This window comes from Chlorocebus sabaeus, chromosome 2, assembly GCF_047675955.1.
Source record: "Chlorocebus sabaeus isolate Y175 chromosome 2, mChlSab1.0.hap1, whole genome shotgun sequence".
Lineage (NCBI taxonomy): Eukaryota > Metazoa > Chordata > Mammalia > Primates > Cercopithecidae > Chlorocebus > Chlorocebus sabaeus.
Genome location: NC_132905.1, coordinates 30,889,423 through 30,915,356, shown reverse-complemented (window position 1 = coordinate 30,915,356; position 25,934 = coordinate 30,889,423). Strand labels below are relative to the sequence as shown.

The following is a 25,934-nucleotide window of genomic DNA, read 5'->3' as shown; positions in this document are numbered from 1 at the left end:
GAAATAATTTTTAGACATTGGGTTTGGGAAGTGGATGTGGGGAGATTATGTTAAAACATCACAAGCAAAAGAGTAAGCCAGTTTTTATTTCTTCACATAAAATTCAATGCCAGAAAGCAATCCAAAATGTCTACAAACAGAAAACGTGACCCCAAAGTAGTATACCTATCCATGGTGTCATTCAAATACAAAAACATCAAGTAGATTTTTAAACATGCATAAACTGAAGGAACACCAGCTATTTTTTGAAATTACAGTTGGCCAATGAAATCTAGGGAACCAGGAATTGAATCAAAGTTAAGAACCAGAGAATGGAGAAGCTATGGGAATTATAAGTACCAAACCCATTTAAATGAAAACCAGTATTAAACAATTTTGGAAATCAGTGATAGGGAAGACAATGATTTATACTTTGATAATTTACAGATAATATATTAATGGCCAGATGTGGTGGCTCATTCCTGTAATCTCAGCACTTTGGGAGGCCAAGGTGGAGGGATCACCTGAGGTTAGGAGTTTGAGACCAGACAGGCCAACATGGTAAAACTCCATCTCTACTAAAAATACAAAAATTAGCCAGACATGGTGGTACATGTCTGTAATCTCAGCTACTCAGGAGGCTGAGGCAGGAATATCACTTGAATTCGGGAGGTGGAAGTTACAGTGAGCCAAGATCATACCACTGTACTCCAGCCTGGATGACAGAGTGAGACTTCATCTCAAAAAAAAAAAAAAAAGTGTATATATATGCGCGCACACACACACACACATATATATATACACATACATATATATACACTAAAGGGGAAGAGAAGAGGAAAAAAGGAGAGTAGATGTAAGAGACTAATTACTTCATGTCATTACTAATTACTAACGAGTTAACTGGTGCTAAAATTAAAACATGTGTATGCCATAAATCAAAAATTACTTTAATCTTTTAAGTTTTCATAATTTTCCAAATACATTGTGCAGGCGCTCTTAATCTACAATATCTCTTTTTGAAAAAAATTACCTTAATTTTAAATGTTTCCAACTTTACTTTTCCTTCTTCAAATTCGTGTAAAAATAAATTGAATATCTTACTTAAATATAACATTTACTGTATAGGCCTGTTTTAGTAAAGCTGTAACCATCCAACAGGTTCATTTTGCCCACTGCACAGATAGAGCCAAATTTTCAATACACAAATTGGCAATACAAAAAGAGTTTAATACACATAGAGCCATCTAAACAGGAGACCAGAGCTTTATTATTACTCAAATCAACTTCCTTGAAAATCCAGAGGCTAGGATTTTTCAAGGGTAGTTTGGCAGGCTGGGAAATGGGTAATGCTGACTGGCTAAGAATGTAATCATAGGACTGTGGAAAATGGTACTTGCGCACTGAATCTGCTTCTGGGTGGGGGCCACAGGACCAGTTGAGTCAAGAGTCATGGATCAGTGTGGGGCCGCCCAGTCCTCAGAAATGCCAAAGCCTGAAAACACATCTCAAAAGGCCAATCTTAGGGTATACAATGGTGATGTTATCTGCAGGAATAATTGGGGAAGTTCCAAATTTTGTGACCCCCAGCCCCAGAATAAAGGCTGATCATCCTTTAGGTCTACATCTTAGCAGAATTTAGGCTCCTCTCATCCTCCTAACGTGGTGATCCTTCATTAGCTTTACAAGGGTTGTTTAGTTTTTAAGAAGGGCTGTTATCATTTAAACTATAAACTAAATATCTCCCAATGTTAGCTTGGCCCAAGCCCAGGAATGACCATGGACAGTTAGGAGGTTAAAGGTAACATGGAGGTTGATTAGATGAGGTCTTTTTCACTGTCATAATTTTCTCATTGTTACAATTTTTGCAAAGGTGACTTCAAAACCACTTCTATCTATCCAGTTGCTACTGATTATTCATACATAGCAAAGTCTGAGATGATATTCACCCAATATAAATAACAGTTATCTCTCTGTGGTAAAATCTTTGGTGATGTTTATTTTACTCTGTAAAATATTTAACTTTTCTCTAAATAAATACTATAAAATAAAATATTTTTTGGAATGTCTTTTATTCTCTTTCCTGATAATAATCATTATTAAAATATTAATACAAAATAATATTTTCCTTTGACTGTTGATTTACAGTTCATGGTAAATTCTCACATATTTCGCCATGCTATGTTCATAATGACCTGGAGAGGTAAGCAAATGCTGCCAGCCTAATTTCTCAGCTGAGCATCTGAGGGTCCTCAGATTAAATAACAGTTCACATTGCTAATCATTCAGATTCTCAGGATTCTAATCCAGTGCTTTTGAGCAGGTTAGTCTTGATCTTCATTGAGTAAGTTTAGTAAGAAAGCTCTAACACACAATGTAAAGAATCTTACCATAAAAGACTCTATCAATAGGAAGATTCCACTGTTAGAAACAGACTCAGGATGTTGACTGTAATTGAAAATAAATGAGCGTTAAAGACAGATGATCTAACCAGAAAAGATAGAAACCAAGCAAGGCTCTTCTCCCCCGTGATGCTGAATCAAAGGAACAAACAAAATCAAGCCTACTGCTCACTTGAATTCCAGCTCTTCTTTTGGCATCATTCAGGGTAACACAATTCTTAATTTTTAGAAGGTCCTGGAAAAGTTTCAATAGAACTTACACTCATTATCTAAGAGCAGAAAAGTGTCAGTGGAGAAGCAAACAGATAACTGGATTTAAAATAAAAAAGTATCTTTTTATTTCCTCCAACAATGGGCAACCACATTAGAGAGGAAAGAAGATACCTATTGCTCAAGTTTGATTTGGGTAAGGACAGGAAATTGCATCTTTTAGAATAGATGAGATTTCCCATCACATAAACATATAATAATAGCCTTCTATCATTTGGGCTAACATTTACATTACCTAAAATAAACTCTCATCCTGATGTTGTTCTATAATTGGCTTGTGACAGAATGCACGCTGAGGCAAATATAAGTTCAGAAAGCATCCTCCGTCTTTATGTTAAAAGAAATATTTGGACTTTCCCAAACAGGCAAACTTTATTTTGTTGCTATGCAACTGACATACAACATAGTCCATCAGACAGTAAATAAGTTATGAATTTTACAATGAAGAGAAAAGTCTTTTCTCTCTGTTTGAGAACAAGCCACAACTTCCTTTCATGCTTTCCTAATCCACCACAGCCCTCTAAAGCTGTTTCACAAACGCCAGTGTTTTGGCAAGATAAACAAGCAAATGAATAACACAGCAATGACCCAAATGCAGTCTGCAAACATCACGCTAAGAAGCATCAATACCATTCAATTCATTCCTACAGACCTGGGAACCTGGGCTTCCCAAGCATCGTAAAGAGAAGAAAGTTTATTTCACACCCACATTCTTCCAGGTAGCTGAATATAAATAAGCTTAAACAAAGGAGATTCTGGCAATTTCTGTTGGCAGGCACCCATCACTGCTACAGGTCTCAGGCATCATTTTGTGTCAGGGCATAAGAGTGATTTCAGCCATGAGGAAAACATCTGTGAGGAAAAAAATGTTTCAAGGTTGAGACTTGTGGCTTGTGGGCCATGTCCATGTTTAACACAACCTGCTCAGTGTTCAAAATGTTAAATATTGTCCAACATTTAAAATTTTTTACATAAAAATCTAAATGTCTTGCATTTCTTGAAAAATTATAAAATAACAGTGAATTTGCATTTTTGCAAAAATCAGTTAGAATCAACTTCCAGCAGAAAAGGAGAAGAGATAGATAAACTGTGGTACATTCCTACAATGAATTACTACAGAGCAATAATCAGAACTAATTGCTGATACACTCAACAACATGAATGGACTTCATATATGCCAAGCAAAAGAAACTAAACACAAAAGTGCACACTGCATGGTTCCACTTATGTAAAGTTTAAGGCCAGTGAAAATCAATCAATGGCAACGGAAATCAGCATAGGTTTATCTCTGGCGAAAGGAGTACGTTTGGAGATGATGGATATGTTCTATATTTTGATAGGGGAGGTAGGCATATAGGTGTAAATGTAAAGTGTAGCCACCGATACACTCAGGTTTCAGCACCTTACACACCTCGCTGTATGAATTTCATATGTCAATAAGAAATAAAATTTAATGAAAAAGTATCAATTGGCTAAGGAACAGCTGGCCTTTTAAGGTGAGGCTTGCCCTCCCTGCCTGGAGCCCACACCCAATAGCTGGCTCACTTAGACGGCTGCAACAGAATCTATGGTGTGGGGCCCAGCAATCTGTTTCAACGAGCCCTGAAGTCCTGAAGTTGATTCTGATGCACTATTAAAGCTTGAGAAACTGCTCTAGAGCACTATATACATAAAATAACATACATGAAAGGCAGAGGCCACCCTTATGAAGCCCTGTTACCCCTCCCCCCAACATATTTCAAGAAACCTAGAAGAGAGGACTTTGTTGGCTTCCTCAAAGAACTCTATCTATCAAGCCTAAGTTTCAAAACTCTTGGAAGGGATTGTACAACCAACACACACCATTCCTCTTTTAACCATTAGATACTTTTTATTTCAGCACTGTTACACTTGGGTCCATATCACTCATTAAAAAAAGTAAAAGCAAACAGCTGTATATCTTTGATTATGAAAAGATTATCAAACAAAAAGCATTCAGATATATTCCAAATTTGAAAAAATAAATGAAAATCTACATTCAAGGAGTTATTGTGGCTCAGGGAATCTTAAAAATTACGAGAAACTCATGAATTAAGACAAGTAATCCCCATTCTCACCGTTACTTGCACAAATCTTACATAAAATACTACTTGGAGATCTCTATTTTCTGGGAAGTTATCAACTTTTAAGCAAGCACCCACACAACCACACAATGTGATGCAGTCAAACTGGAAATTCTGTGCCAACAGAGAAGGCATTTTGAATCTGTCGAGGGAATCAGAGGTGCTTATTATACACTTATTCATTGATTAATATTAATTGCAAAAGCATAAAACGATGACATGATAGAAATATTTATTCTGTGTATTTTGCGAAAAAGTTAAGGGATAACTTTTCTTTTTCATAAAGTTAAGTGATTATTTTTTACCAGAAAGGTATATAATTTCAGCAAACAGTTTTTTGTGTGTTCATGATAATATTTAGGAATGCCCTAGCGTTTAGAAGGAGAAAGGGAGAGAGAAAGAGTTCTGGGAATAATAAAGCATAATAATAATAATAAAACATAATATAATAATTATATTTTCAGGTGGTGATTCTCTGAATTGTTTCATTCAGTACCTCACAGTGGTTGAACGACCAGAGAGATGATGAAAAACCAACTTCAAAATTACTTTGGCTACCTAGTTCACCTCCAATTTGTCAAATACTTGGTTGGGGAATGAATCTAAAAGTCACGTGATCAGGGATTCATGGGTGTGCTCCTAGTGCGGTGGACAGGGCTCCATGCTCAGAAAAGGGACTCGGGCTTAGGGCTTGATGCTCTGTGGTTATTGGCTTGAAATAATTAATAATGTAATCATTCAATTTGTGTTTTATAAGTGAAGCATGATGCAACAATGGAACTTGTGCTGGGGACACTGAGAACCTAGCATCATACATTGTTCCATCTCCTGCCACCTCCCCATGTCTGCTAAGTGAGTTCTTGGTTGCTGGCTCAGGCATTCTGCTTAGTATTTTTGCCCTTCAGTCCCAGCAGGGTTCTGGGCATGGGCACAGGTAAGATCAAGGCAAGTTACAAGGCAATACCCCAGGCACCTGGAAGGCTCTACTACTTGCCATGTGAGTATCCCCAATCCCAAGGAAGCATGACATGAAACAGCAAACGTCTCCATGACAGCTTAAGACAAAAACTGTGGAAGGAAGGAAAAGGTTTTTGTCTTGCTTTTAGAACAAGGGGCCCCATTTGAATGTGGCATAGTCCTTACACATTATGTAGCAACCCTTGCACATGGCTATCAATGGTAAAGAATCAAAAGAGTAAAGAAAGGGAAGTAGGAGGTACAGGAGAACCAATGAGGTATGCAGAAAGGAAACGAGATAATTAGGGCTCAGAAAATAAAATTAAAATTTCATATTGTTACAAATGGACTAGATATATTCTTCCCAAAAAATGCTTTATTTCTCTCTGATTAAGAAGTAACATATATCCTAAAACATTTGGATATATTCAGACACTAAAGATGTGATTGGAAAGCTGCATTCAAAGAAGTATCACCAGTTACTGCCATCCATTCCAATTCTATTCAGGGCTACCTTCTCAATGTTGTGAATCAGGCATTTCCAATGCTTTGAACCTGAGCTTACAATTTAAGAACCACTGTTTCAAAGACACCTAAACAGAATACAGGTTAATAAACAATGAGATCATTATCTTTTCACCTTAGTGTTTGCTACTTCCAATTTTACTAAAGGATACAGCACTTTAGCCTGCCAGAGGATGACGTTGTCTAAACACATTTTCAATGTTTTCTTTTTAACAGTTAATATATTTCCAGGATGAAAGTCCATTTCTTTCTAAAAGGTTCCTAGGACACCCATTGAAAAGTCAAAAGCAATGAACTAAAAGGGATTGCTATTTTGTTGGAAAAGAACGACACCCTTTGTATTGAAGTGGGGAATTACAGACTGTGGTCACCCTCTGCACAGTGTCTCTTTGTCAAGTAATAAATGCTGAAAAAAAAATAATACAGATGGGAAAATATTGTGCACTGTCAGATCTTGGAAACGGCCAAAGGATTTTTCCTCACCAATGTCTTGTCGATGACTTTCACATTCTGGCACCCTGAAAAAATAATGCATACATTTAATATGAACTGAATGCAATAATAATCAGGCAGGTAATCGTTTTCCCAAGGAATGTAAAATTTGACAAATGTAAGGTTTATGATTCAAGGTAGGCTTGCCAAATCTTATGTGGCATGAGACCATTTTTTATTACCTAAACAGTCCTTAACACAAAATGACTGGCACATATTTTTATTAACACAAAGAGTATATTCTTTCTGCCACATTTAATAGAGAGTCAGTGACTGAAAGCTCTCTTTTAGGATATGTCTGTAGCAAATTAAAATGCATAGTGAGGATTCACAGAATGGCATTCTTCTTGTTGAGGCTCTGTCTGCAGGCTGAGTATAGTAGTGAGTAGACCATTTATCTGGGGAGTTCTATCTATGGGGACAATCCAGATCATATGGATTACAGAAAAGGAAATCCTCTTTGCCTTCAAACATGGGGTAGCTGATAATTAACTCCCGACCATTCTTTCTAGCTACAGGTTCTTTCTAGCCAAATTTGAAATAGTCACTAGTAATATTTTAATGCTTATTTATTTATTTATTTATTTATTTATTTATTCATTCATTCATTCATTCATTCATTCATTCTTTCAGCAAATATGTATTGTTTGTGTGCCAGGCACTGCTCTATGCACTGAAAATACTGCAGTCAAGACAACAAAGCACACTGCCTCATGCATCTTCTGTTCCAAAGGGGAAGCAGACAATATATAACACATATAATTTTAAAAGGAAATTCTATGATAGATGATATATAGGAGACAATAGGTGCTATGGAAAAAGCACGAAATAAAACTGGAAAAGAAAACTGAAAGTTGAATAGATCGGTGGAGGGTAAATTGCTATGTTAAACACAGTAATCAGGATAGGCACCTTTAAGAAAGTGTAATTTATATGAACACACGAAAGATGAGAGGAAGTTTTTCATGTAACTATCTGGAGGAAGAGCATCCAGGCAGAGGGAACAATCGTTGCAAATACCCCAAGGCTAAAACATATCTCACACAGTCAAGGGACATCATGGAGGCAAATGTCACATGGGTAGAATAAGTAAGGGTGACATTATTAGAAGTTGGGATCAGAAAGATGACAGGAGTCAAACCATAAGAGGCCTTGCAAACCACTACAAGGACTTTGGCATTTACTCTGAGTAAACCAGGAGCTATTGGGGGTTTTCTGATCAGAAAAGTAAGATGATCTCAATTAATGTTTAAAAGAACCGTTCTGGCTGCCATGATCAGAATAGACTGGGAGAGGGGAGGTACAGGAGGATAGACCTGCCCACTCGCAATGTCCACGGGATGAGACACAATGATGGCTTCAGCCAGGGCGGTGGCAGTAGAGATGACAGGGAGGTCAGAATCTGAGTATATTTTGAAGATCGAGCCCCTGTGAGTAAGAAGGTGTGAGAGAAAAGAAGAGGCAAGAATGACTGAAGATTTTTGGACTCAGCAACTGAAACTATGGGATTAACATGAACTGATGGAGAAACTGCAGGTGGAGCAGGTTTAATGTGGAATGTTAGCAGCTTAGTTTTGGACAGGTAAGAGTTTGGGATGCCACTTAGATGTCCAAAGGGAGCTGTTGACTATCCAGGTAGATGTATGTGTTCATGTGTTATGAGATGAGGAAGAGTATGATGTTGCAACCACCTTTAAGTAGTCGTACTCACCAAAATATTCCTAATAAAGCTGTGAAATATAGAGGTTAAGTAATTACTAGAGACTATGCACATGCAGAGCTCCTCAAAACTGTAGATATGGAGTCAACGTCAAATTTAACATACTCAATGATCCCACACTCTTCTCTTTCAAATTCACTTCTCTCCACCAAGGACCCTGACTTACAGATCATGAAAGAAAAGAAAGTTGTAAACAAGAATGAGTCTTACCACTCAAAGCCATGGCCAACCGAAATTCTTCCTTTAGTATCTCAAGGACATCTTGAACACCTTTCTCCCCCTAACCGAGTGAAAAAATACAGAACTATTGTGTAAATCAGTCTGACTTGTTTTATTCATTTGCTTTACTGTCAAATTGTCTATTTTATATATTTATTTCTTTGTCCAATTACCTGGAAAGCTAAGCCCCAAATGATTGGTCTCCCCACAAACACAGCCTTGGCACCAAGAGCCAGAGCTTTCAGAACATCAGTGCCTTTCCGCACACCTCCGTCCAGGAAGACTTCCACCTTCCCTTCCACGGCCTCCACAATTTCTGGCAGAACATCAATCTGGGGAAAGAAAAGTTCAATAATGTGACTCTATTAACACTGAATTGTTATTCAATTCCACCTCCAAAAACCACGGACACATCCAGCTAGGGCTTAGAGTGAAAGAAGCCAAGTAGGTTTGGGGTCAACGGTAAAATTATTTCCTCCTGAAAGAAGAGAGGTACAAATGCTAGTAACTAAAACACCAACTAAATTTGGAAATGAGTAGCTTATTTTTATTTTAAAGTGCAAGGTTTTCTTTTTTTCTGTTTCTTATATTCAAAGATTGTCATCAAAAAATTATAAACATAAAACACTTGATCTTCCATAACTTTTGTTTGTTTGTTTTTGAGACAGGGTCTTGCTCTGTCACCCAGGCTGGAGTGCAGTTTCATGATCGCGGCTCACTGCAGCCTCCATATTGAGAGTTCAAGTGATTCTCCTGCCTCAGTCTCCCAAGTAGCTAGAATTATAGGTGCCCACCACCATGCCTGGATAATTTTTGTATTTTTAGTAGAGATGGGGTTTCATCATGTTGGCCAGACTGATCTCGAACTCCTGACCTCAAGTGATCTGCCTGCCTCAGCCTCCCAAAGTGCTGGGATTATAAAGTGTATAAAAGTAAATGAAGTATTTTATTGACATAAATTATTCTGAACATTACTTATTGCAAATCAATTGTTAAAATTCATGCTCAGATAATAGTGCAAGCAGTGTGTAAAATGCAAACGCAACTAATAATAAAACAACTTAGTCTCTTATTTTCTCATCCAACATATTTTGCATCCAACTGTATATTAAAGAACACTCTGTGAAAACATTTTTCTTGCTTTTAAGGAATATGACCACTTGCACCATGAAGATCTTGGTCTTGATTGGCAATTGGTGATGACGGACATAGGTTGGCATCAAAGTGCACTTGCCTGCACCTTAGCCTTGGCCACTTTGGCCGATAACATGTGAGCAGAGCTGGCAGAATGTCATTTCTGAGCATAGGCCTTAAGCAACCTCCTGTATTTCCACTTACTTTTTTGCACCTTGTCATTTGCCATGAAAAGACCATCCACTAGGTATTATTTCCCCCTCATCTTTGGCCCCAGGATAAACATTCAGGAAGCAGAGCCAGCACAGTCAAGCCCAGCTGGAACTGACAATTGGATACCAGCTACCTAGCTAGTACCAAGCCTAAATCGGTAGACACTAGTCAACACAAACTTTCATGGAAATAAGTGATTGCTGATTTAAATCACTGAGATTGGGATTGTTCATTTTATAGTGTCACATGGCAGTAGCTAACTAATACAATTGGCTACTTTAATGTGAATCTGCATTAGAGAATGAAAGCAATTTACAAGGTGAGCTAGAGGTCGAAATCTGTAGAAATCACCCACATTCATCCCAAAATGTAAAAATCTAAATTAATTACAGTTCCTATTTTAAATGTATGCTGAAGAAGCTGCCATACACTCAAGTCCACCTTTTCCAGAAATAATTGTGCTGAAATCACTCAAAGGTTATCCCATTTCTACCCTAAAATTTTAGAGGCTAAACTTAAAGACAGTTTTATATATGAGGCTGAAGACCAAATAGGGCTACAGATTGGAAGGAAGTGAAGGTAACTCTTGGCATGTGGCCCCTAAATGTTTGGCACGTAATGTATTTTCCTCTTTTCCTTTTGGCTTTTCTGCTTTGCCAAACATGCTTTGGATCTATTTACATATGTCCCTTTTCCTATACATAGTCCTCTTTTTGCATTCAGGCAAGTTACATCAACATATAAATGTTACAATTTCCAAGCGATGATGCAAGCTATAATTAAGCATATTTCCCCATTTGAAACCAGAACCAAAGAAAAATATTAGCTAGCTTGGGTTCAATACACATTTTCAAAGTCAGTCAAATCAAGTGTGTTTAGGTAATTTCCAATGCCTACCCTGGCCTAAAAGTAAACTAATAAAGATACTTAAAAATGCGAATCCTGGGTTAAAAAACAGAGCCCAGATTGGTGTTTCATGTGTCTGTGAACAACAATGTTCCATCTATTGCTAGGCATTTCAATCCTCCCCTTTTTCTTTCAATAGCTGCAGTTTTACTAGGTGTATATTACACAAAATAATTCTGATCAAACAGATTAGATAAATAAATACAGTAGACAGACTCACTATGTTATGGCCCTGTTTATGTTTCCCTCTTTTCAGCTTTCTATACATCTGTGAGATCATTCATTTTAGCTTTTTCCTTAGTGCTTCTTTGGGCAAGTAATTGTGGGCTTAACTCCACTGGAGTTAATCTCCAGGAAAATATGGTAAGATCCCTGTATACTGTTACTCATTCATCCCTCTATTCGCTATTTTATCAAACACTTTATAAAGGACCTGGTATATTTAAGGCACTAATGTCAGGCAGAGTAGGGGACGTAGAAAGAAACCCACAGGGATCTGACTCGCAAAGAGAATCCTCTTTCTCATTTGTGTTCGAGTCACACTCTTCCAGAATGCTCCCTGCACAACTTGCTCCCCCAACCCCTCCCCCAAACACAACTTCTACTGGCAAGGAGCTCTCACGTTTCCATCTTCCTATTGCATCCATTGTTATACTCTTGATTTCTGACATTTTAGGTATGGAAACCTTTGTTCAAATCAAAATAGTTTAAAATAAACAAAAACATATGGAACCAGAGGTGCTTAGTTAAACGCAAAGGAGACAGAGTCCAAGTCACTGCCCATAACCTAAGCACACTTAACAAAATAACTGCTGATTGTTTGCAACTGCAAAAATGGCTACAATGATTTCCTCTTCATCTTCATTTCTTTGCAACATTATGGGAGAGAGGGAAAGGAAGGAGGGTTCTGTTCCCCTACACCTTAGATCTGAATTGAACTTGTGATTTGCTTTCACCAGTGGAATATGAGAGAAGTGACAGGATGCCCATTCTAAGCCTAGATCTCAGGAGGCCTTGCATGCTTACACTCACTCTCTAGGAGACCTGCCACTTCATGAGAATGCTGGAAGATGTGAGACAATGCAGAGCCATCCCTGCAGAGCTCATCCTATGCCAGCCTCCTAGTAGGCTTAGTAGCTGGCCACGGGCACATGTGACTGAGTCCAGCCAAGACCAGAGAAACACTCAACAGATCTCAACACAAATTGCCAACCCACAAAATTGTAGAATATAATAACGATGATTGTGATTTATCCAGTAAGTTTCAGAGTGACTTGTTATGCAGCAAAAGTCAGCTGATACATTAAATGTTTCTCCAAGATGGAATCGCATGGACTGTTTATACAGAAGAAAATTTAAATCCCTTGTAGTACTTCACAGAACATCCCCAAGAACTTAACAACCCAAATGCTTATTCTATAAAAATGTTTTACTGTTGATAATTTTCACTGTGAAAGAAAGTCATATTTCTAAGCTTGAAGTAGTTTGTGTCCAGATAGCATCAAAATGAAAATGCAAAATTGAAAAAAAATGCTCTTAGGATTCAAATATTCCAGAGAATCTTAATTTGAGAAGATCTAATGCTATGTATTTTAGAAACTAATTTGATTCCATCCTGTTATTCTCTAATTACTTCAAAGCCAATCTGGATCACATTATAACCATGAGGTGATAAGTGTATTTTTAATACAATCTTATTTTTTAGTTTTTCTGGGGTGTAGCAGAGGCCTGACGACTCTTCTCAGAAGCAACATATTAAGATGAACTGAAGTTAAATTACTGTTCTAGGACTCCTAGTGATAATAAGTATTTCTCCATATAAGCAAATTCTATGATTTATATTAGCCTGGTACAAAAGTAATTGCAGTTTTTGCCATTAAAAGTAATGGTGAAATGACTTTTGCACCATCCTAACAGAAATGTAGAATTCATATTGTTGTCCACTTTCTTTTTGTAAGTGACACAATACTGTGAAGATGTTTGGGCTAAAAGTCTCAGTGACTTACTCACCTAGCTCTTATCCCCTAAGAAAGGTGAGACAAGACTCCATTTCAGTGCTCTTCCCATGACATCATGCTGCCTCCTTGGCTCTGATTTATGACATAACAAAATCTGCAGTACAGCAAGTTCTTCTGTGCAAGTACTGAGACCTGGACACCACAGCCTCCCCCAAGCCTTTTGTCACTCACCGCAAAACCCACACACTGAGAGAACTTTGTACTGTGCCATACACTGAATCCTTTCTCACATTTCTCTCATCATCATGAGCCTCAAATTTGCTCTAAAGTGTGAGGCAAAACTCAAGCAAGTATCTCCTCTCACGTATATGACATGCAAAGAGGAGGGTTATGGTTTGTTTTGTTTTGTTTTTGAGATGGAGTCTTGCTCTTGCTGCCCAGGCTGGAGTACAATGGTGCAATCTTGGCTCACTGCAACCTCCGTCTCCCAGGTTCAAGTAATTCTCCTGCCTCAGCCTCCCAAGTAGCTGGGATTATAGGTGCCCGCCACCATACCTGGCTAATTTTTGTATTTTAAGTAGAAGCAGAGTTTCACCATGTTGGCCAGACTTGTCTCAAACTCCTGACCTCAGGTGATCTGCCCCCCTCGGCCACCCAAAGTGCTGGGATTACAGGCATGAGCCACCGCACCCAGTTGGTTATTGGTTTTTGTTTGTTTTGTTTTTAATTTTAATTTTTTATTTTATTTTCCATAAGTTATTGGGGTACAGGTGGTATTTGGCTACATGAGTAAGTTCTTTAGTAGTGATTTTTGAGATTTTGGTGCACCCATCACCTGAGCAGTATACACTGCACCATATTTGTTGTCTTTTATCCCTTACCCACTCCCCCACTCTTTCCCCCAAGTCCCCAATGTCCATTATATCATTCTTATGCCTTTGCGACCTCATAGCTTAGCTCCCACATATCAGTGAGAACATACGATGTTTTCCATTCCTGAGTTACTTCACTTAGAATAATAGTCTCCAATGTCATCCAGGTCACTGCAAATGCTGTTAATTCATTCCTTTTATGACTGAGTAGTATTCCATCATATACATGTACCACGGTTTCTTTGTCCAGTCATTGATTGATGGGTATTTGGGTTGGTTCCATGATTTTGCAATTGTGAATTGTGCTTCTATAAACAGGCCTGTGCAAGTATCTTTTTCGAATAATGACTTATTTTCCTCTGGGTAGATACCCAGTAGTGGGATTGCTGGATCAAATGGTAGTTCTACTTTTAGTTCTTTAAAGAATCTCCGCGTGGTTTTCCATAGTGACTGTACTAGTTTACATTCCCACCAGCAGTGTAGAAGTATTCTCTAATCACTGCATCCACACCAACATCTATTGTTTTTTGATTTTTTGATTATGGTCATTCTTGCAGGAATAAGGTGGTATTGCATTGTGGTTTTGATTTGCATTTCCCTGATCATTAGTGATGTTGAGCATTTTTTCCTATGCTTGTTGGCCATTTGTATATCTTCTTTTGAGAATTGTCTATTCATGTTCTTAGCCCACTTTTTGATCAAATTGTTTGTTTTTTTCTTACTTATTTGTTCGAGTTCATTGTAGATTCTGTATATTAGTTTTTTATCAGATGTATAGATTGTGAAGATTTTCTCCCATTCCGTGGATTGTCTGTTTACTCTGCTGACTATTCATTTTGCTGTGCAAAAAGCTCTTTAGTTTAATTAACTCCCAGCTACTCCTCTTTGTTTTTATTGCATTTGCTTTTGGGTTCTTGGTCATGAAATCCTTCCCTGAGCCAATGTCTAGAAGGGTTTTTCCAATGTTATCTTCCAGAATTTTTATAGTTCCAGGTCCTAGGTTCAGTTATTGTTTTTTAAAAAACAGACTCAGGGAACACAACTCAAAAGCCCTTCTAGATGTGTCCATATTCTCTCAGTGAGAGGGAAACAAGCAACACTATTTGGCTATTTTTCCCTTAAAATCTAGTTAGATTTGATTTCAGTAGATTTATATTTTATTTTTAGAAAACAATTTGGCCCACCCACTAAGTCTGCATATCCATACACAAGTGAGTCATAAATCTGAGAAAAAGCCTTGTGCTGTGACCAACCTCTCCACCCTACAAGGAGGAGGTCTTCACTTTCCACCTCTGTTTACCTGCAGCCAACATTTAATATCACCTAAAATGGTGTGGCTCTGGAAGCAAAACTGAGTTGCAAAGAGCTGACAACTTCCAGTTTCATTACTTTTCATCTTTTGTGAGTTTGTTTTGTTTTTTGAGACAGAGCCTCACTCTGTCGCCCAGGTTTGAGTGCAGTGGCATGGATCTCGGCTCACTGAAACCTCCACCTCCCTGGTTGAAGCAATTCTCCTGCCTCAGCCTCTCAAGTAGCTGGGATTACAGGTGTACACCACCATGCCCAGCTAATTTTTGCATTTTTAGTAGAGACGGAGTTTCACACATTGGCCAGGCTGCTCTTGAAATCCTAGCCTCGAGTGATCCCCTTGCCTTGGGCTCCCAAAGTGCTGGGATTACAGGCGTGAGCCACCACTTGACTGTATAATCCTACAATGTACAAAGACTTGCTTGGTTCCTACCATTAGTGCTTTAGGAAAAACTCAGTGCAATATGCACACCCAATACTCCCTGCCATCATTTACTCCGCCATCACAGCCACACAATTGGTCTATGAATGTCACTGAATCAACCTGCTGGTTCAATGAAACAACAGACCACTACTAGTTGACTAAAGTATTTGTTCTACTCTTCTTCTGGTTGTGTGGATGAATTCAAATGGTCATCTCAATTCCAACCATCTATATAATAACTACCACTGAAGGGTTCCGATAAAAGGGAAAATATTTATATAAGAATCCAGTTTTGAGAGAGGTGGTGGTCTGGCAAATTGACCCACATTACCTAGTAAATACAGATAGATAGATAGATAGATAGATAGATAGATAGATAGATAGACAGATAGATAGATAATTTAGTAAATATATTTAGATATATAAAGTTTTGTTATATGATGCTAGTTACTTTGCCTATGTAAATCACATTATAAAACATTACAGTTTAAAGGTTTAAATTTTAAAAGATGAGGAAACCAAGGTAGGGAGCAGTAAGCAATTCCCTCTGTCCCTCTGCAGTTCAGGCCCTCCTTCTCTCTTTCCTTGGCTATGGTAGTTGTAAAGGCCACCTCGTTGGCCTTTCTGCTTCTTGTCATGACAAAATCCACTTTATAAGACTCATTACTGCTAAGCCAAGGCTCTTCTAGTGCACACCCAATGACTCATAATAGTCAAGGATCTCCTTCCTTATCTATCCAGGCAGATACATTTCCCAGAACTCTCCCACTCCCACTGAAACCGCCTTTGCAAAAATTATAACTGAGAAAATTATGTCAGTGAAAGAGATCTCACCTAACTGACTCCATCTTGATTCTAACTGCCAAGCTTTCCTTGTTCATTCCTGAGTGTAGGCCAAACTAACTACGGGAGAAACTTAGTTCATACTTTATTTTTGAAACAAAGATGATAATAGCCCTTTCCCAAAGCAAACTCCCTGCCTGCCTGGTGACTAGGCTGCCTTTACAGGACTAACGAATTAGTCACAAGAATAGAAATTATGGTTTAGGAGTCATGCAGCTGTAGGCTGCAAGATTCTGAACCTCCCCAAATTGCTCCTGGGGATAGCATCGCCATTGTAAAACCGAAAATCAATGCCTGAGATATTTTGCAGACCCTGTACCTGGATCAGTTGGTACCACCCAGACTAACAAACTGGCTCATCTGGTGTTATGGCCTCCAATGAAGAGCTGACTCAGAGCAAGAGGACAATTCCACTCTCTGTGATTTTATCTCCAACCTGACCAATCAGCACTCCCCACTTTCCGACTCCCTCCCCACCAAATTATCCTTAAAAACCCTGAACCAGGTTTTCAGAGGGACTGATTTTAGTAATAATAAAACTCCAGGCTCCCAGTACAGCTGGCTCTGCGTGAATTAAACTCTTCCTCTATTGCAATTCCCCCGTCTTGATAAATCGGCTCTGTCTATACGGTGGACAAGGAGAGCCGGTTGGGCGGTTACAGCATCAGACACTGCAAACAAGATGGATTATTTAGTATTCCCTGAGCACATCTCACTCTTTGCCATTTTACACTTACGCTTATCACACTGCAAAGAGGGGGCCACATGGGGCCAGAGCAGAAGCAAAAAGGATCTGCAACATCATTGCCCCATCTACAAGAGGCTTGGCCAAATCCCCACAAGTGGACAGCACCTAAGGGAACCGCTTGATAGCACCCCACCAATGGCTCCTGGCCCCCATTCTGGATCACGGATCCATAAAATCCACCCCAGGAAATGTGTCCATCTCCATGGCTTGGCATCCATTTCTGGACTCCCAGTCCCTGATCTTAAAATCTGCTCTAAGAGTCTGTCGGTTTTCATGGTTTTAGGATCTTCAGTTTCTAATTGTTCTTTGATACAGTTCCATTCAGTCCCATACCTTTCAGGCCAGTTTGGCTCACTTTTATACCTAGATTTTGGACTCTGATTTGCCTACTCCAGTGCATAAAAACCAAAGATGCACGTTGGAATCTCCTGATAGCTTTAAAAAAATACTAGCGCCTATACACTCCCAAGCCCCAACCAGAGATTCTGATAAATAGACCTGGGGAGCAGATCAGGAGTCTTTAAAGTTCCCAGATGATTCCAATATGCAGCCAAGGTGGTTCACAACCCAGCCAGAGTAGCCTACTTACAGCTCACTTCCCCTTGCCTGGGCCTAAGCTTTTTTTTTCCTTTTCCCAACTTGCCACCGTTTCTCTGCAGCTTTTCCACCGCCACCCCACAGGAAATTCCAATATGTCCCTCCTCCTGATTTCTTGTCTCAGTTGTACCGATGATCTCAGATTCTACCACAGCCTTTGAATTCCCACAATTCTCTGATAGTTCATGTCTTTGGACATTCATGGCGTAACCCTTTCTTTCACACTCCAGTTTACATACTTATTGGTATATCTGTGAATTCCAGAATAATCCTTGCACACAAAGTCTTATTATTTAACAGAGACTTTCATAGGTTACAAATAAATGCACTGGGCTAATTAAACATAAATATATTTGTTAATTTGGGTAGTTATGTGCCACTAAACTTAAAATCCAAGATCTCACATATTTGCACGTATTTCACCTTGACCGATCACACAAACTACACACAAAGAGGAGGCAGACATAGAGATAGTAACACAGTGATGGAAATGGGAACTCCAAAAGGAAATTGCAGCATTTGCCAAAACTCACAGTGGCTGGCACCCCGTCGAGTTGTCGAGCCCCATGATTCGACACCAAGATCCCATTTAAGCCGTGTTTAACAGCCTCCCTGGCATCATCACCTGGAGAGAGTAAAACAAGCATCTTAGGGAAACTGTAACTTAACATGCGGCTTGGGTTTAGAGGTCTCCACATTCCAGTCAAATGGAAGCTGACTCCCACCTGCATACCTGGGTCAATAATCTTAGCATAAAAGTGTACCCTAGGGTTAGCACTAGAATAGTAGTGGTAGTTTTCTAGGCCAACAACAACAACAAAATGTTACCACTGACGGCAATTTAATTGTAAAATACATAAAAGTATCAATAGATAATACATTGACATAAAACGTATTTATCTTTATAAGGGTGTACTCTTGCTAAGTATTTTTAATAAATAAGATTATACCACTTTATCATTTAGCAAAATTATTCCTCAACAATTTTGATAGCAAAAAAAGCACATAAAAATGGCAAGCACTGTTAATGTAACAGACAGTGGACAAACCTATTTCAAAAAACAATCTTTAATACAAAGTCGTAATAGCTTTAGTAACTATTTTAAGTAATATTGTTCTATAATTAAATATATGTTTGCTCATTGAAATGTATAAAAAATTGGCCAGGCACGGTGGCCCATGCCTGTAATCACAGCACTTTGGGAGGCCAAGGAGGGTGGATCACGAGGTCAGGAGTTCAAGACCAGCCTGACCAACATGGTGAAACTTTATCTCTACTAAAAATACAAAAAAAAAAAGAAAAAAATTAACCAGGCTTGGTGGCAGGTGCCTGTAGTCCCAGCTACTCAGGTGTCTGAGGCAGGAGAATCGTTTGAACCTGGGAGGTGGAAGTTGCAGTGAGCCAAGATCATACCACTGCACTCCAGCCTGGAAGACAGATAAAGACTCCATCTCAAAAAAAAAAAATGAGATACCATCTCACACCAGTTAGAATGGCGATCATTCAAAAGTCAGGAAACAACAGGTGCTGGAGAGGATGTGGAGAAATAGGAACACTTTTACACTGTTGGTGGGATTGTAAACTAGTTCAACCGTTATGGAAAACAGTATGACGATTCCTCAAGGATCTAGAACTAGATGTACCATATGACCCAGCCATCCCATTACTGGGTATATACCCAAAGGATTATAAATTATGCTGCTATAAAGACACATGCACACGTATGTTTATTGCGGCACTATTCACAATAGCAAAGACTTGGAATCAACCCAAATGTCCATCAGTGACAGATTGGATTAAGAAAATGTGGCACATATACACCATGGAATACTATGCAGCCATCAAAAAGGATGAGTTTGTGTCCTTTGTAGGGACATGGATGCAGCTGGAAACCATCATTCTTAGCAAACTATCACAAGAACAGAAAACCAAACACCGCATGTTCTCACTCATAGGTGGGAACTGAACAATGAGATCACTTGGACTTGGGAAGGGGAACATCACACACCGGGGCCTATCATGGGGAGGGGGGAGGGGGGAGGGATTGCATTGGGAGTTATACCTGATGTAAATGACGAGTTGATGGGTGCAGCACACCAACATGGCACAAGTATACATATGTAACAAACCTGCACGTTATGCACATGTACCCTACAACTTAAAGTATAATAATAATAAATAAATTTTAAAAATAAAAAAATAAATAAATAAATAAATAAATAAATAAAAGAAAGAAAGAAAGATATAAAAAATGTAACATTAAATCTCTAATCATATTTTTAAATATATTAATTTCTGAAAGTTGAGTTTAAAATAGATTACTGTTCTCTCAAATCTATTTGCAACATTGAAAAACATATTTTATATTCTAAACTATTATTTTAGCATGTCCTATTAACAAACCATTTGCTAAAAGAATCATGAAAACAACACTGGTTCTCAGGTTTAACATTCAAAATGCAATACCAAGCAAAACCAATCGGTTCAAGAGTGTAGTAAAAATCAAACCTTGGAAATTTAAGCAAATGGATATAGGTCATTGGTAATCTGTACATATTCAGCAATGGAGATAATGGGCAGACTTGACTAAGAATTATTTTAAAATATAAGATAATTATTTTTTAAATTATATGCTATCATTTTCCAAACTTTGTTTTATACAAGGCTATTTTTCAATTATTCTTACTTTTTTCAAATGATGGTAGTGATATTTTTCTTCTAAAATTATAGGTATAGGAAACTGTTAAGCCTATATGTTATAGACTAAATATTTAAATCTTCTCAAAATTTACATGTTGAAGCCCTTATCACCAATGTGATGGCATTTGGAGATGGGGTCTTTGGGAGGTGATTAGGATTAGATTAGATTTCTAATTGCCTTTCTTTTCTTTTTTCCATTTACTGTCAGACTTCAGAATATTATCAGGTTCTTCAGAATTTCAATTATTTGATCTGATCTATTAGGTCACTTTATTCTCCTCCTGGAGATAACCCCTGGAGCCCTCTGCCTTCCTGATCCATTCTGTTGCGGTTACTCACAAGACATAATGTCTACCTTCAGCTTTGAATTTGCTCTTATTCACTCTGAGTTGAATATCTTGCAGTCTGAGTATGCCCTCATTTGGTTTATATTCTCATTCGTTTGTAGTAGATTCCTTTGTAACTTTCTTAAAAAGGACCCAAGGGAGGTAAACTTACAGACCACCTAAATAGCTTCTCTTGTGTGTGAATGACAATTGGATTGGGTATAAAAATCTAGGTGGAAAAACCATTTTCCTCAGAACCTTAAAGACATCAGTCCATTGTCTTCTAGTACCCATTGCTGATGCAAGGACTGATGCCAGTTTGATTTGAATTATTTTATAAGTAAACAGTTTTATGTTTAGTTTATCTATACACGTTATTTTTCTGAAATTTCATAAGGAACGTGAGAAGTTGTGATTTGTTTTCTCACTCTAATGACTTACAACAAGAGCATTCAGAAATTGTTGGTCTTTAATAAATTCCTCTAGGCCTCTTTCTTTTACTTTTCTACCTGAAACTCCTATCAGTTGGATATTGTACATTTTAAAGTGGTCTTCATGTACATTCATGTAATACGTTTTTCTTTCTATTTATCTTATTGTTCTCGTTGTTTTACCCTTTGGGAAATGTCATTGACTTTATTGCTCAGCCTTTCAGTCATTTCAGCAATCATCTTTTTAATCTTTGAGAACTCTTTTTTATATTCAATTTCCCCTTATAAAAAAAAAATCAGAGGTCATTTTTGTAATCATTGGGAACTCTTCTTTATGCTCTAATTTTCTTTTCATGGCAGACTCTTCCTATTTGTATATATATTTTCAACTTTTTTGAGTCTCTCATTTGGATGTTTTAAAGTTCCTTTTCTTATTTCATCTCTTTTTCCTGGGATAAGCTTTTCTATAGATTCATCTTGATTTTTTATGTTTTGGTGTTTCTGATATGCCTAGTGATGCTAAATTTTCCATTTGTATTTAAGGAAGAAAGATTGAGGAACTGCCCTGTTTTGTAAATTAGTTTCATTCTTGCCAAGTCCTTGGCTAGAGTGGAAATTCTTTCTTGGAACTCTATGTAAGAAAACCCAGGGAATGTCAACTAAGAGGCAATTAGACTGTGAGCTCCTCAAGTGTCAGAATGAGGATGGCATCATGTCATATTAGAAATGTCACCCACCCATATTTCATCCCAGTCATTCATTCATTTCTTTAGAAAGGATCAGCTACTTTATTATTGAGAAGTCAGTGCCAAGTGTCCATTGTTGCATAAGAAGTAGACTGGGAGCAGGATTGCTGGCAGGCATGATTGCTTCCTATATTGATCTTCAGTCAGTCCCCTTGCATTTAGTCTTCACTACCCTCTCTGCCATCCTTGCAGACTATATACCTACAGCTTCTCAAGCATTCTATTACATAATCAACCCCTACCTCCTCTAGGATTTCCTGAAAGCCTATCTCAAGGTACAGTTTTCTGTATGTTTTTCTGCTATCAACATGCTTTCAAAAGTTTCCTAAAATTTCTCTGCTGTTTCTGTCCCTCATCCTCCTTTGCTTTGCTGTCATTAGTGTATACATATTTGCATTTCTGTACTTTAATTTCAGTGGGGTCTTGGCTTTAACAAGAGGATTCATATGTACTCAGTCCATCATTTGAAACCAGAAGCCCAATACATTTTCATCTCAGACATATTTCATAAATGATTCCCTAAAGATAGGGCCTCAATGAACTACTATAGAACTTTCTGTGATAATAAAAATGTTCTAGATCTGTGCACTTCCATCATACAGCACCACTAGTCATGTAGCCACTGACCAACCGAAATGCGGCAGTGTGACTAAGAAACTGGAATTTTGCCTTTATTTCATTTTAATTAACTTATATAGTCACATGTGGCTAGTGGCTGCCATATTGCACAGCTCACCTTCCATGTTTCCATGAGCTTACCTATCCTAATAGACATAGTATGGTATTTATTTTAAAAACCTAGGTGTAGTCATAAATAACCTTAATAAACAGTGTAAAATTATATTCTGAATTGCTATGGTTTGCTCTGGTTATCTAGTTATGTACATGATACTAAACTTCAAGTCAAATGTAAAAAAAAAAAAAGCTTAAAAAACATAGACAATGGTATTTTTTCAAACCTCATAATTGAGCATATGTATAGTTCTCCAGTTTATATTCCTATGTCTGCCACCATGTAGCTACAACCTGCATTATGAGAAGTCAAATATTACCAGTAAACAGATCCTGTACAGGAGGAAGAAGTGATTCACTGTTTAGACTAAGTCATCGGACCACCTGGACTTAAATCCCACATCTGCTGCTTGCTTGCTATGTAAGTGGCAAGTTACTTAACTTCTCTGTGCATTATGGTCCTAAGCCACAAAATGAGGATAGCGATCCACATATGATGAGCTTGTGGATTTAATGAGTTGAATGTGTGTTTAGAAAGTGCCTGACACATGTCGAACACTCAGATAAATATTAACTATTATTACTCTTTTCCTCTGATGGTGCAGGAGTATAAACTAAGACAATGAGTAGGTGGAGAAAGATTTATTTGCAGGATGCATTTGGCAACTCTATTTGAGTTGTGTTTATAACAGTTTCATCCCAGTCGGGATTACAATGATAAAGTGCCTCCCATTTGAACTAAATGTTTCTTAAGTAAGTCTGTTATCTGCCATCATTTCAAGTGGTTTTTTATATTCTGCAGGTAGTATTGGGAATATAGGGAGAAATGACAGAATGATTTGCTCAGAGGATAGGACTGTGAATTTCTAGAGAAGCAAAGACAATAAGGATAATTTATAACCAGACATAAGTCCCTTTTATTAGCTGCTTATGCAGCCTTGTCCACAGTTTTACGTTTTATTTTAACACAGAGAGAAAAACAATTTTGCCTTAATGAAAGGGCCAAAATATTCCCACTTAGCAAAATGTTCGTGAATCTTGGATATTTTTATTAATTCTCAGAACTTAAGAGTATGGCATTCCATATTTGTGAATTTGCCATTAAGTACATTGATTGAGAAACACAGTCATCAATGGGCAGTGGCACTGTTTGCTATCTTACTAATATTTTATTTCCGTATTTAATTTAAAATATAAAAGTGAAATGTAAGTACTCAAGATCTGAGCTCAGCCTTCAAACTCTTGGGGCTTTTGGTCTAGGAATCTGTTCTGACTTAGAGGAGAGTAGTAACTAAATCCCAGATACATGACAGCAATTTTAAACACAATCCAGGAACATTAAATGAATTTTTTTAGAGTATCTTGAACAATGTATACAGGCATACCTTGTTTTATTGCACTTTGCTTTATAGCAATTTGCAGCTACTAAGTTTTCTAGAAATTGAAAATCACCACCCTGATCAGTTAGCAGCCATCAACATCTAGGAAAGACCCTCCACCAGCAAAAAGACAACAACTCACTGAAGGCTCAGATAATAATGAGCACTTTTTAGGAGTAAGGTATTTTTAATTAAGGTATATACAATGCTCTAGTGGCGTTGTGGCAACCCTGCAACAAGCAAGTGTACCAGCACTCTTTTTCTAACAGCATGTGCTTGCTTTGTATCCCTGTGTCACAGTTTGGTCATTCTCACCCTATTTCACACTTTTTCATTATTGTTACATCTGTTGCAGTGATCTGTGATTAGTGATCTTTGATGTTACTATTGTAATTGTTTGGGAGTACCATGAACCATCGCCTTTAAAATGTGGAACTTAATAAATATGTGTGTTCTAACTGCTCCACTCACTGGCCATTCACCCATCTCTCTCCCTGTCCTCAGGCCTCCCTATTCCCTGAGAAGCAACAATATGAAATCAGGCCAATTAATAACTCTACAATGGCTTCTAAGTGTTCAAGGAAGAGTCACATACCTCTCACTTTAAATTAAAAACCAGAAATTATTAAGCTTAGTGAGAAAGGAATGTGAAAGGCCAAGACAGGACAAAAGCTAGGCTTCTTGTGCCAAACAGCTAAGTTGTGAATGCAAAGCAAAAGTTCTTAAAGGAAATTAAAGCTACTACGCTAATGAACACAGGAATGATAAGAAAGCAAAGCAGCCTTATTGCTAATAGGGAGAAAGTTTGAGTGGTCTGGATAGATGATCAAACCAGCCACCACACTCCCTTAAACCAAAACCTAATCCAGAGCGACACCCTAACTCTCTTCAATTCTATAAAGACTGTGAGAGGTGAGGAACCTGCAGAAAAAATGTTTGAAGCTAGCAGAGGTTGATTTCTGAGGTTTAAAGGAAGGAGCCATCTCCATAACATAAAAGTGCAAGATGAAGCAGCTGAGTGCTAATGGAAAAGCTGCAGCAAGTTTTCCAGGAGATCTAGCTAGGAAAATTGATGGAGGTGGCTACGTTGAACAATATATTTTCAATGTAGATGAAACAAGCTATATGGCATCTTCTTCCAAACAAGCCTTCCTCATACTGGAAGAAGATGCCATCTAGGATTTTCATAGCTAGAGAGGAGAAGTCAATGCATGGCTTCAAAGTATAATCCAAAAATTTTACCAAATCTACTCTGTCTGTGCTCTATAAATAAAACAACAAAGTCTGGATGACAGCACATCTGTTTACAGCATGGTTTACTAAATATGTTAAGCCCACTGTCAAGACCTGCTGCTCAGGAAAAAAAAAAAAAAAAAAGATTTCTTTCAAAATATCACTGCTCACTGACAATGCACCTAGTGACTCATGAGCTCTGGTGGAAAAACACAAAAAGATTAATGTTTTTATGCCTGTTAACACAACCTCCACTCCATAACCCATGGATCAAGGAGTAATTTTGACTTTCAAGTCTTATTAGTTAAGAAATATATTTCATAAGATTATAGATACTATAGTTAATGATTCCTCTGATGAATCTGAGCAACATTAATTGAAAACTTTTTGGAAAGGATTCACCATCCTAGATGCCATTAAGAACATTTGTGATTTGTGGGAGGAGGTCAAAATATCAACATTAACAGGAATTTGGACGATGTTGATTCCAGCCCTCATGGATGACTTTGAGGAGTTCAAGACTATGGTGAAGAAAGTCACTGCTGATGTGGCAAAAACAGTAACAGAACTGAATTAGATGTGAAGCCTAAAGCTGTGACTAAATTGCTGCAATCATGTGGTAAAACTTAAATGAATGAAGAGTTTCTTCTTATCGATGAACAAAGAAAGTGGTTTCTTGGGATGGAATCAACTCCTGGTGAAGATGCTGTGAACATT

The 25,934-nt window shown here is 37.9% G+C and overlaps 1 protein-coding gene across 1 annotated transcript in view; it reads right to left on the bottom strand.

Annotated features, from left to right (window-relative positions):
- Positions 1 to 6,032: 6,032 nt before the first annotated feature.
- The window catches only part of HAO1 (hydroxyacid oxidase 1), a 55,126-nt gene continuing 35,224 nt past the window's right edge, over positions 6,033 to 25,934 (bottom strand). The window contains exons 5-8 of the mRNA XM_008018458.3: positions 18,203 to 18,294; positions 8,840 to 8,998; positions 8,658 to 8,727; positions 6,033 to 6,753 (exon numbers count right to left, since the gene is read on the bottom strand). Of these exons, the coding sequence (XP_008016649.1) occupies positions 6,683 to 6,753; positions 8,658 to 8,727; positions 8,840 to 8,998; positions 18,203 to 18,294 (392 nt within the window). The 3' untranslated portion in view covers positions 6,033 to 6,682. The remainder of the gene's footprint in view (positions 6,754 to 8,657; positions 8,728 to 8,839; positions 8,999 to 18,202; positions 18,295 to 25,934) is intronic.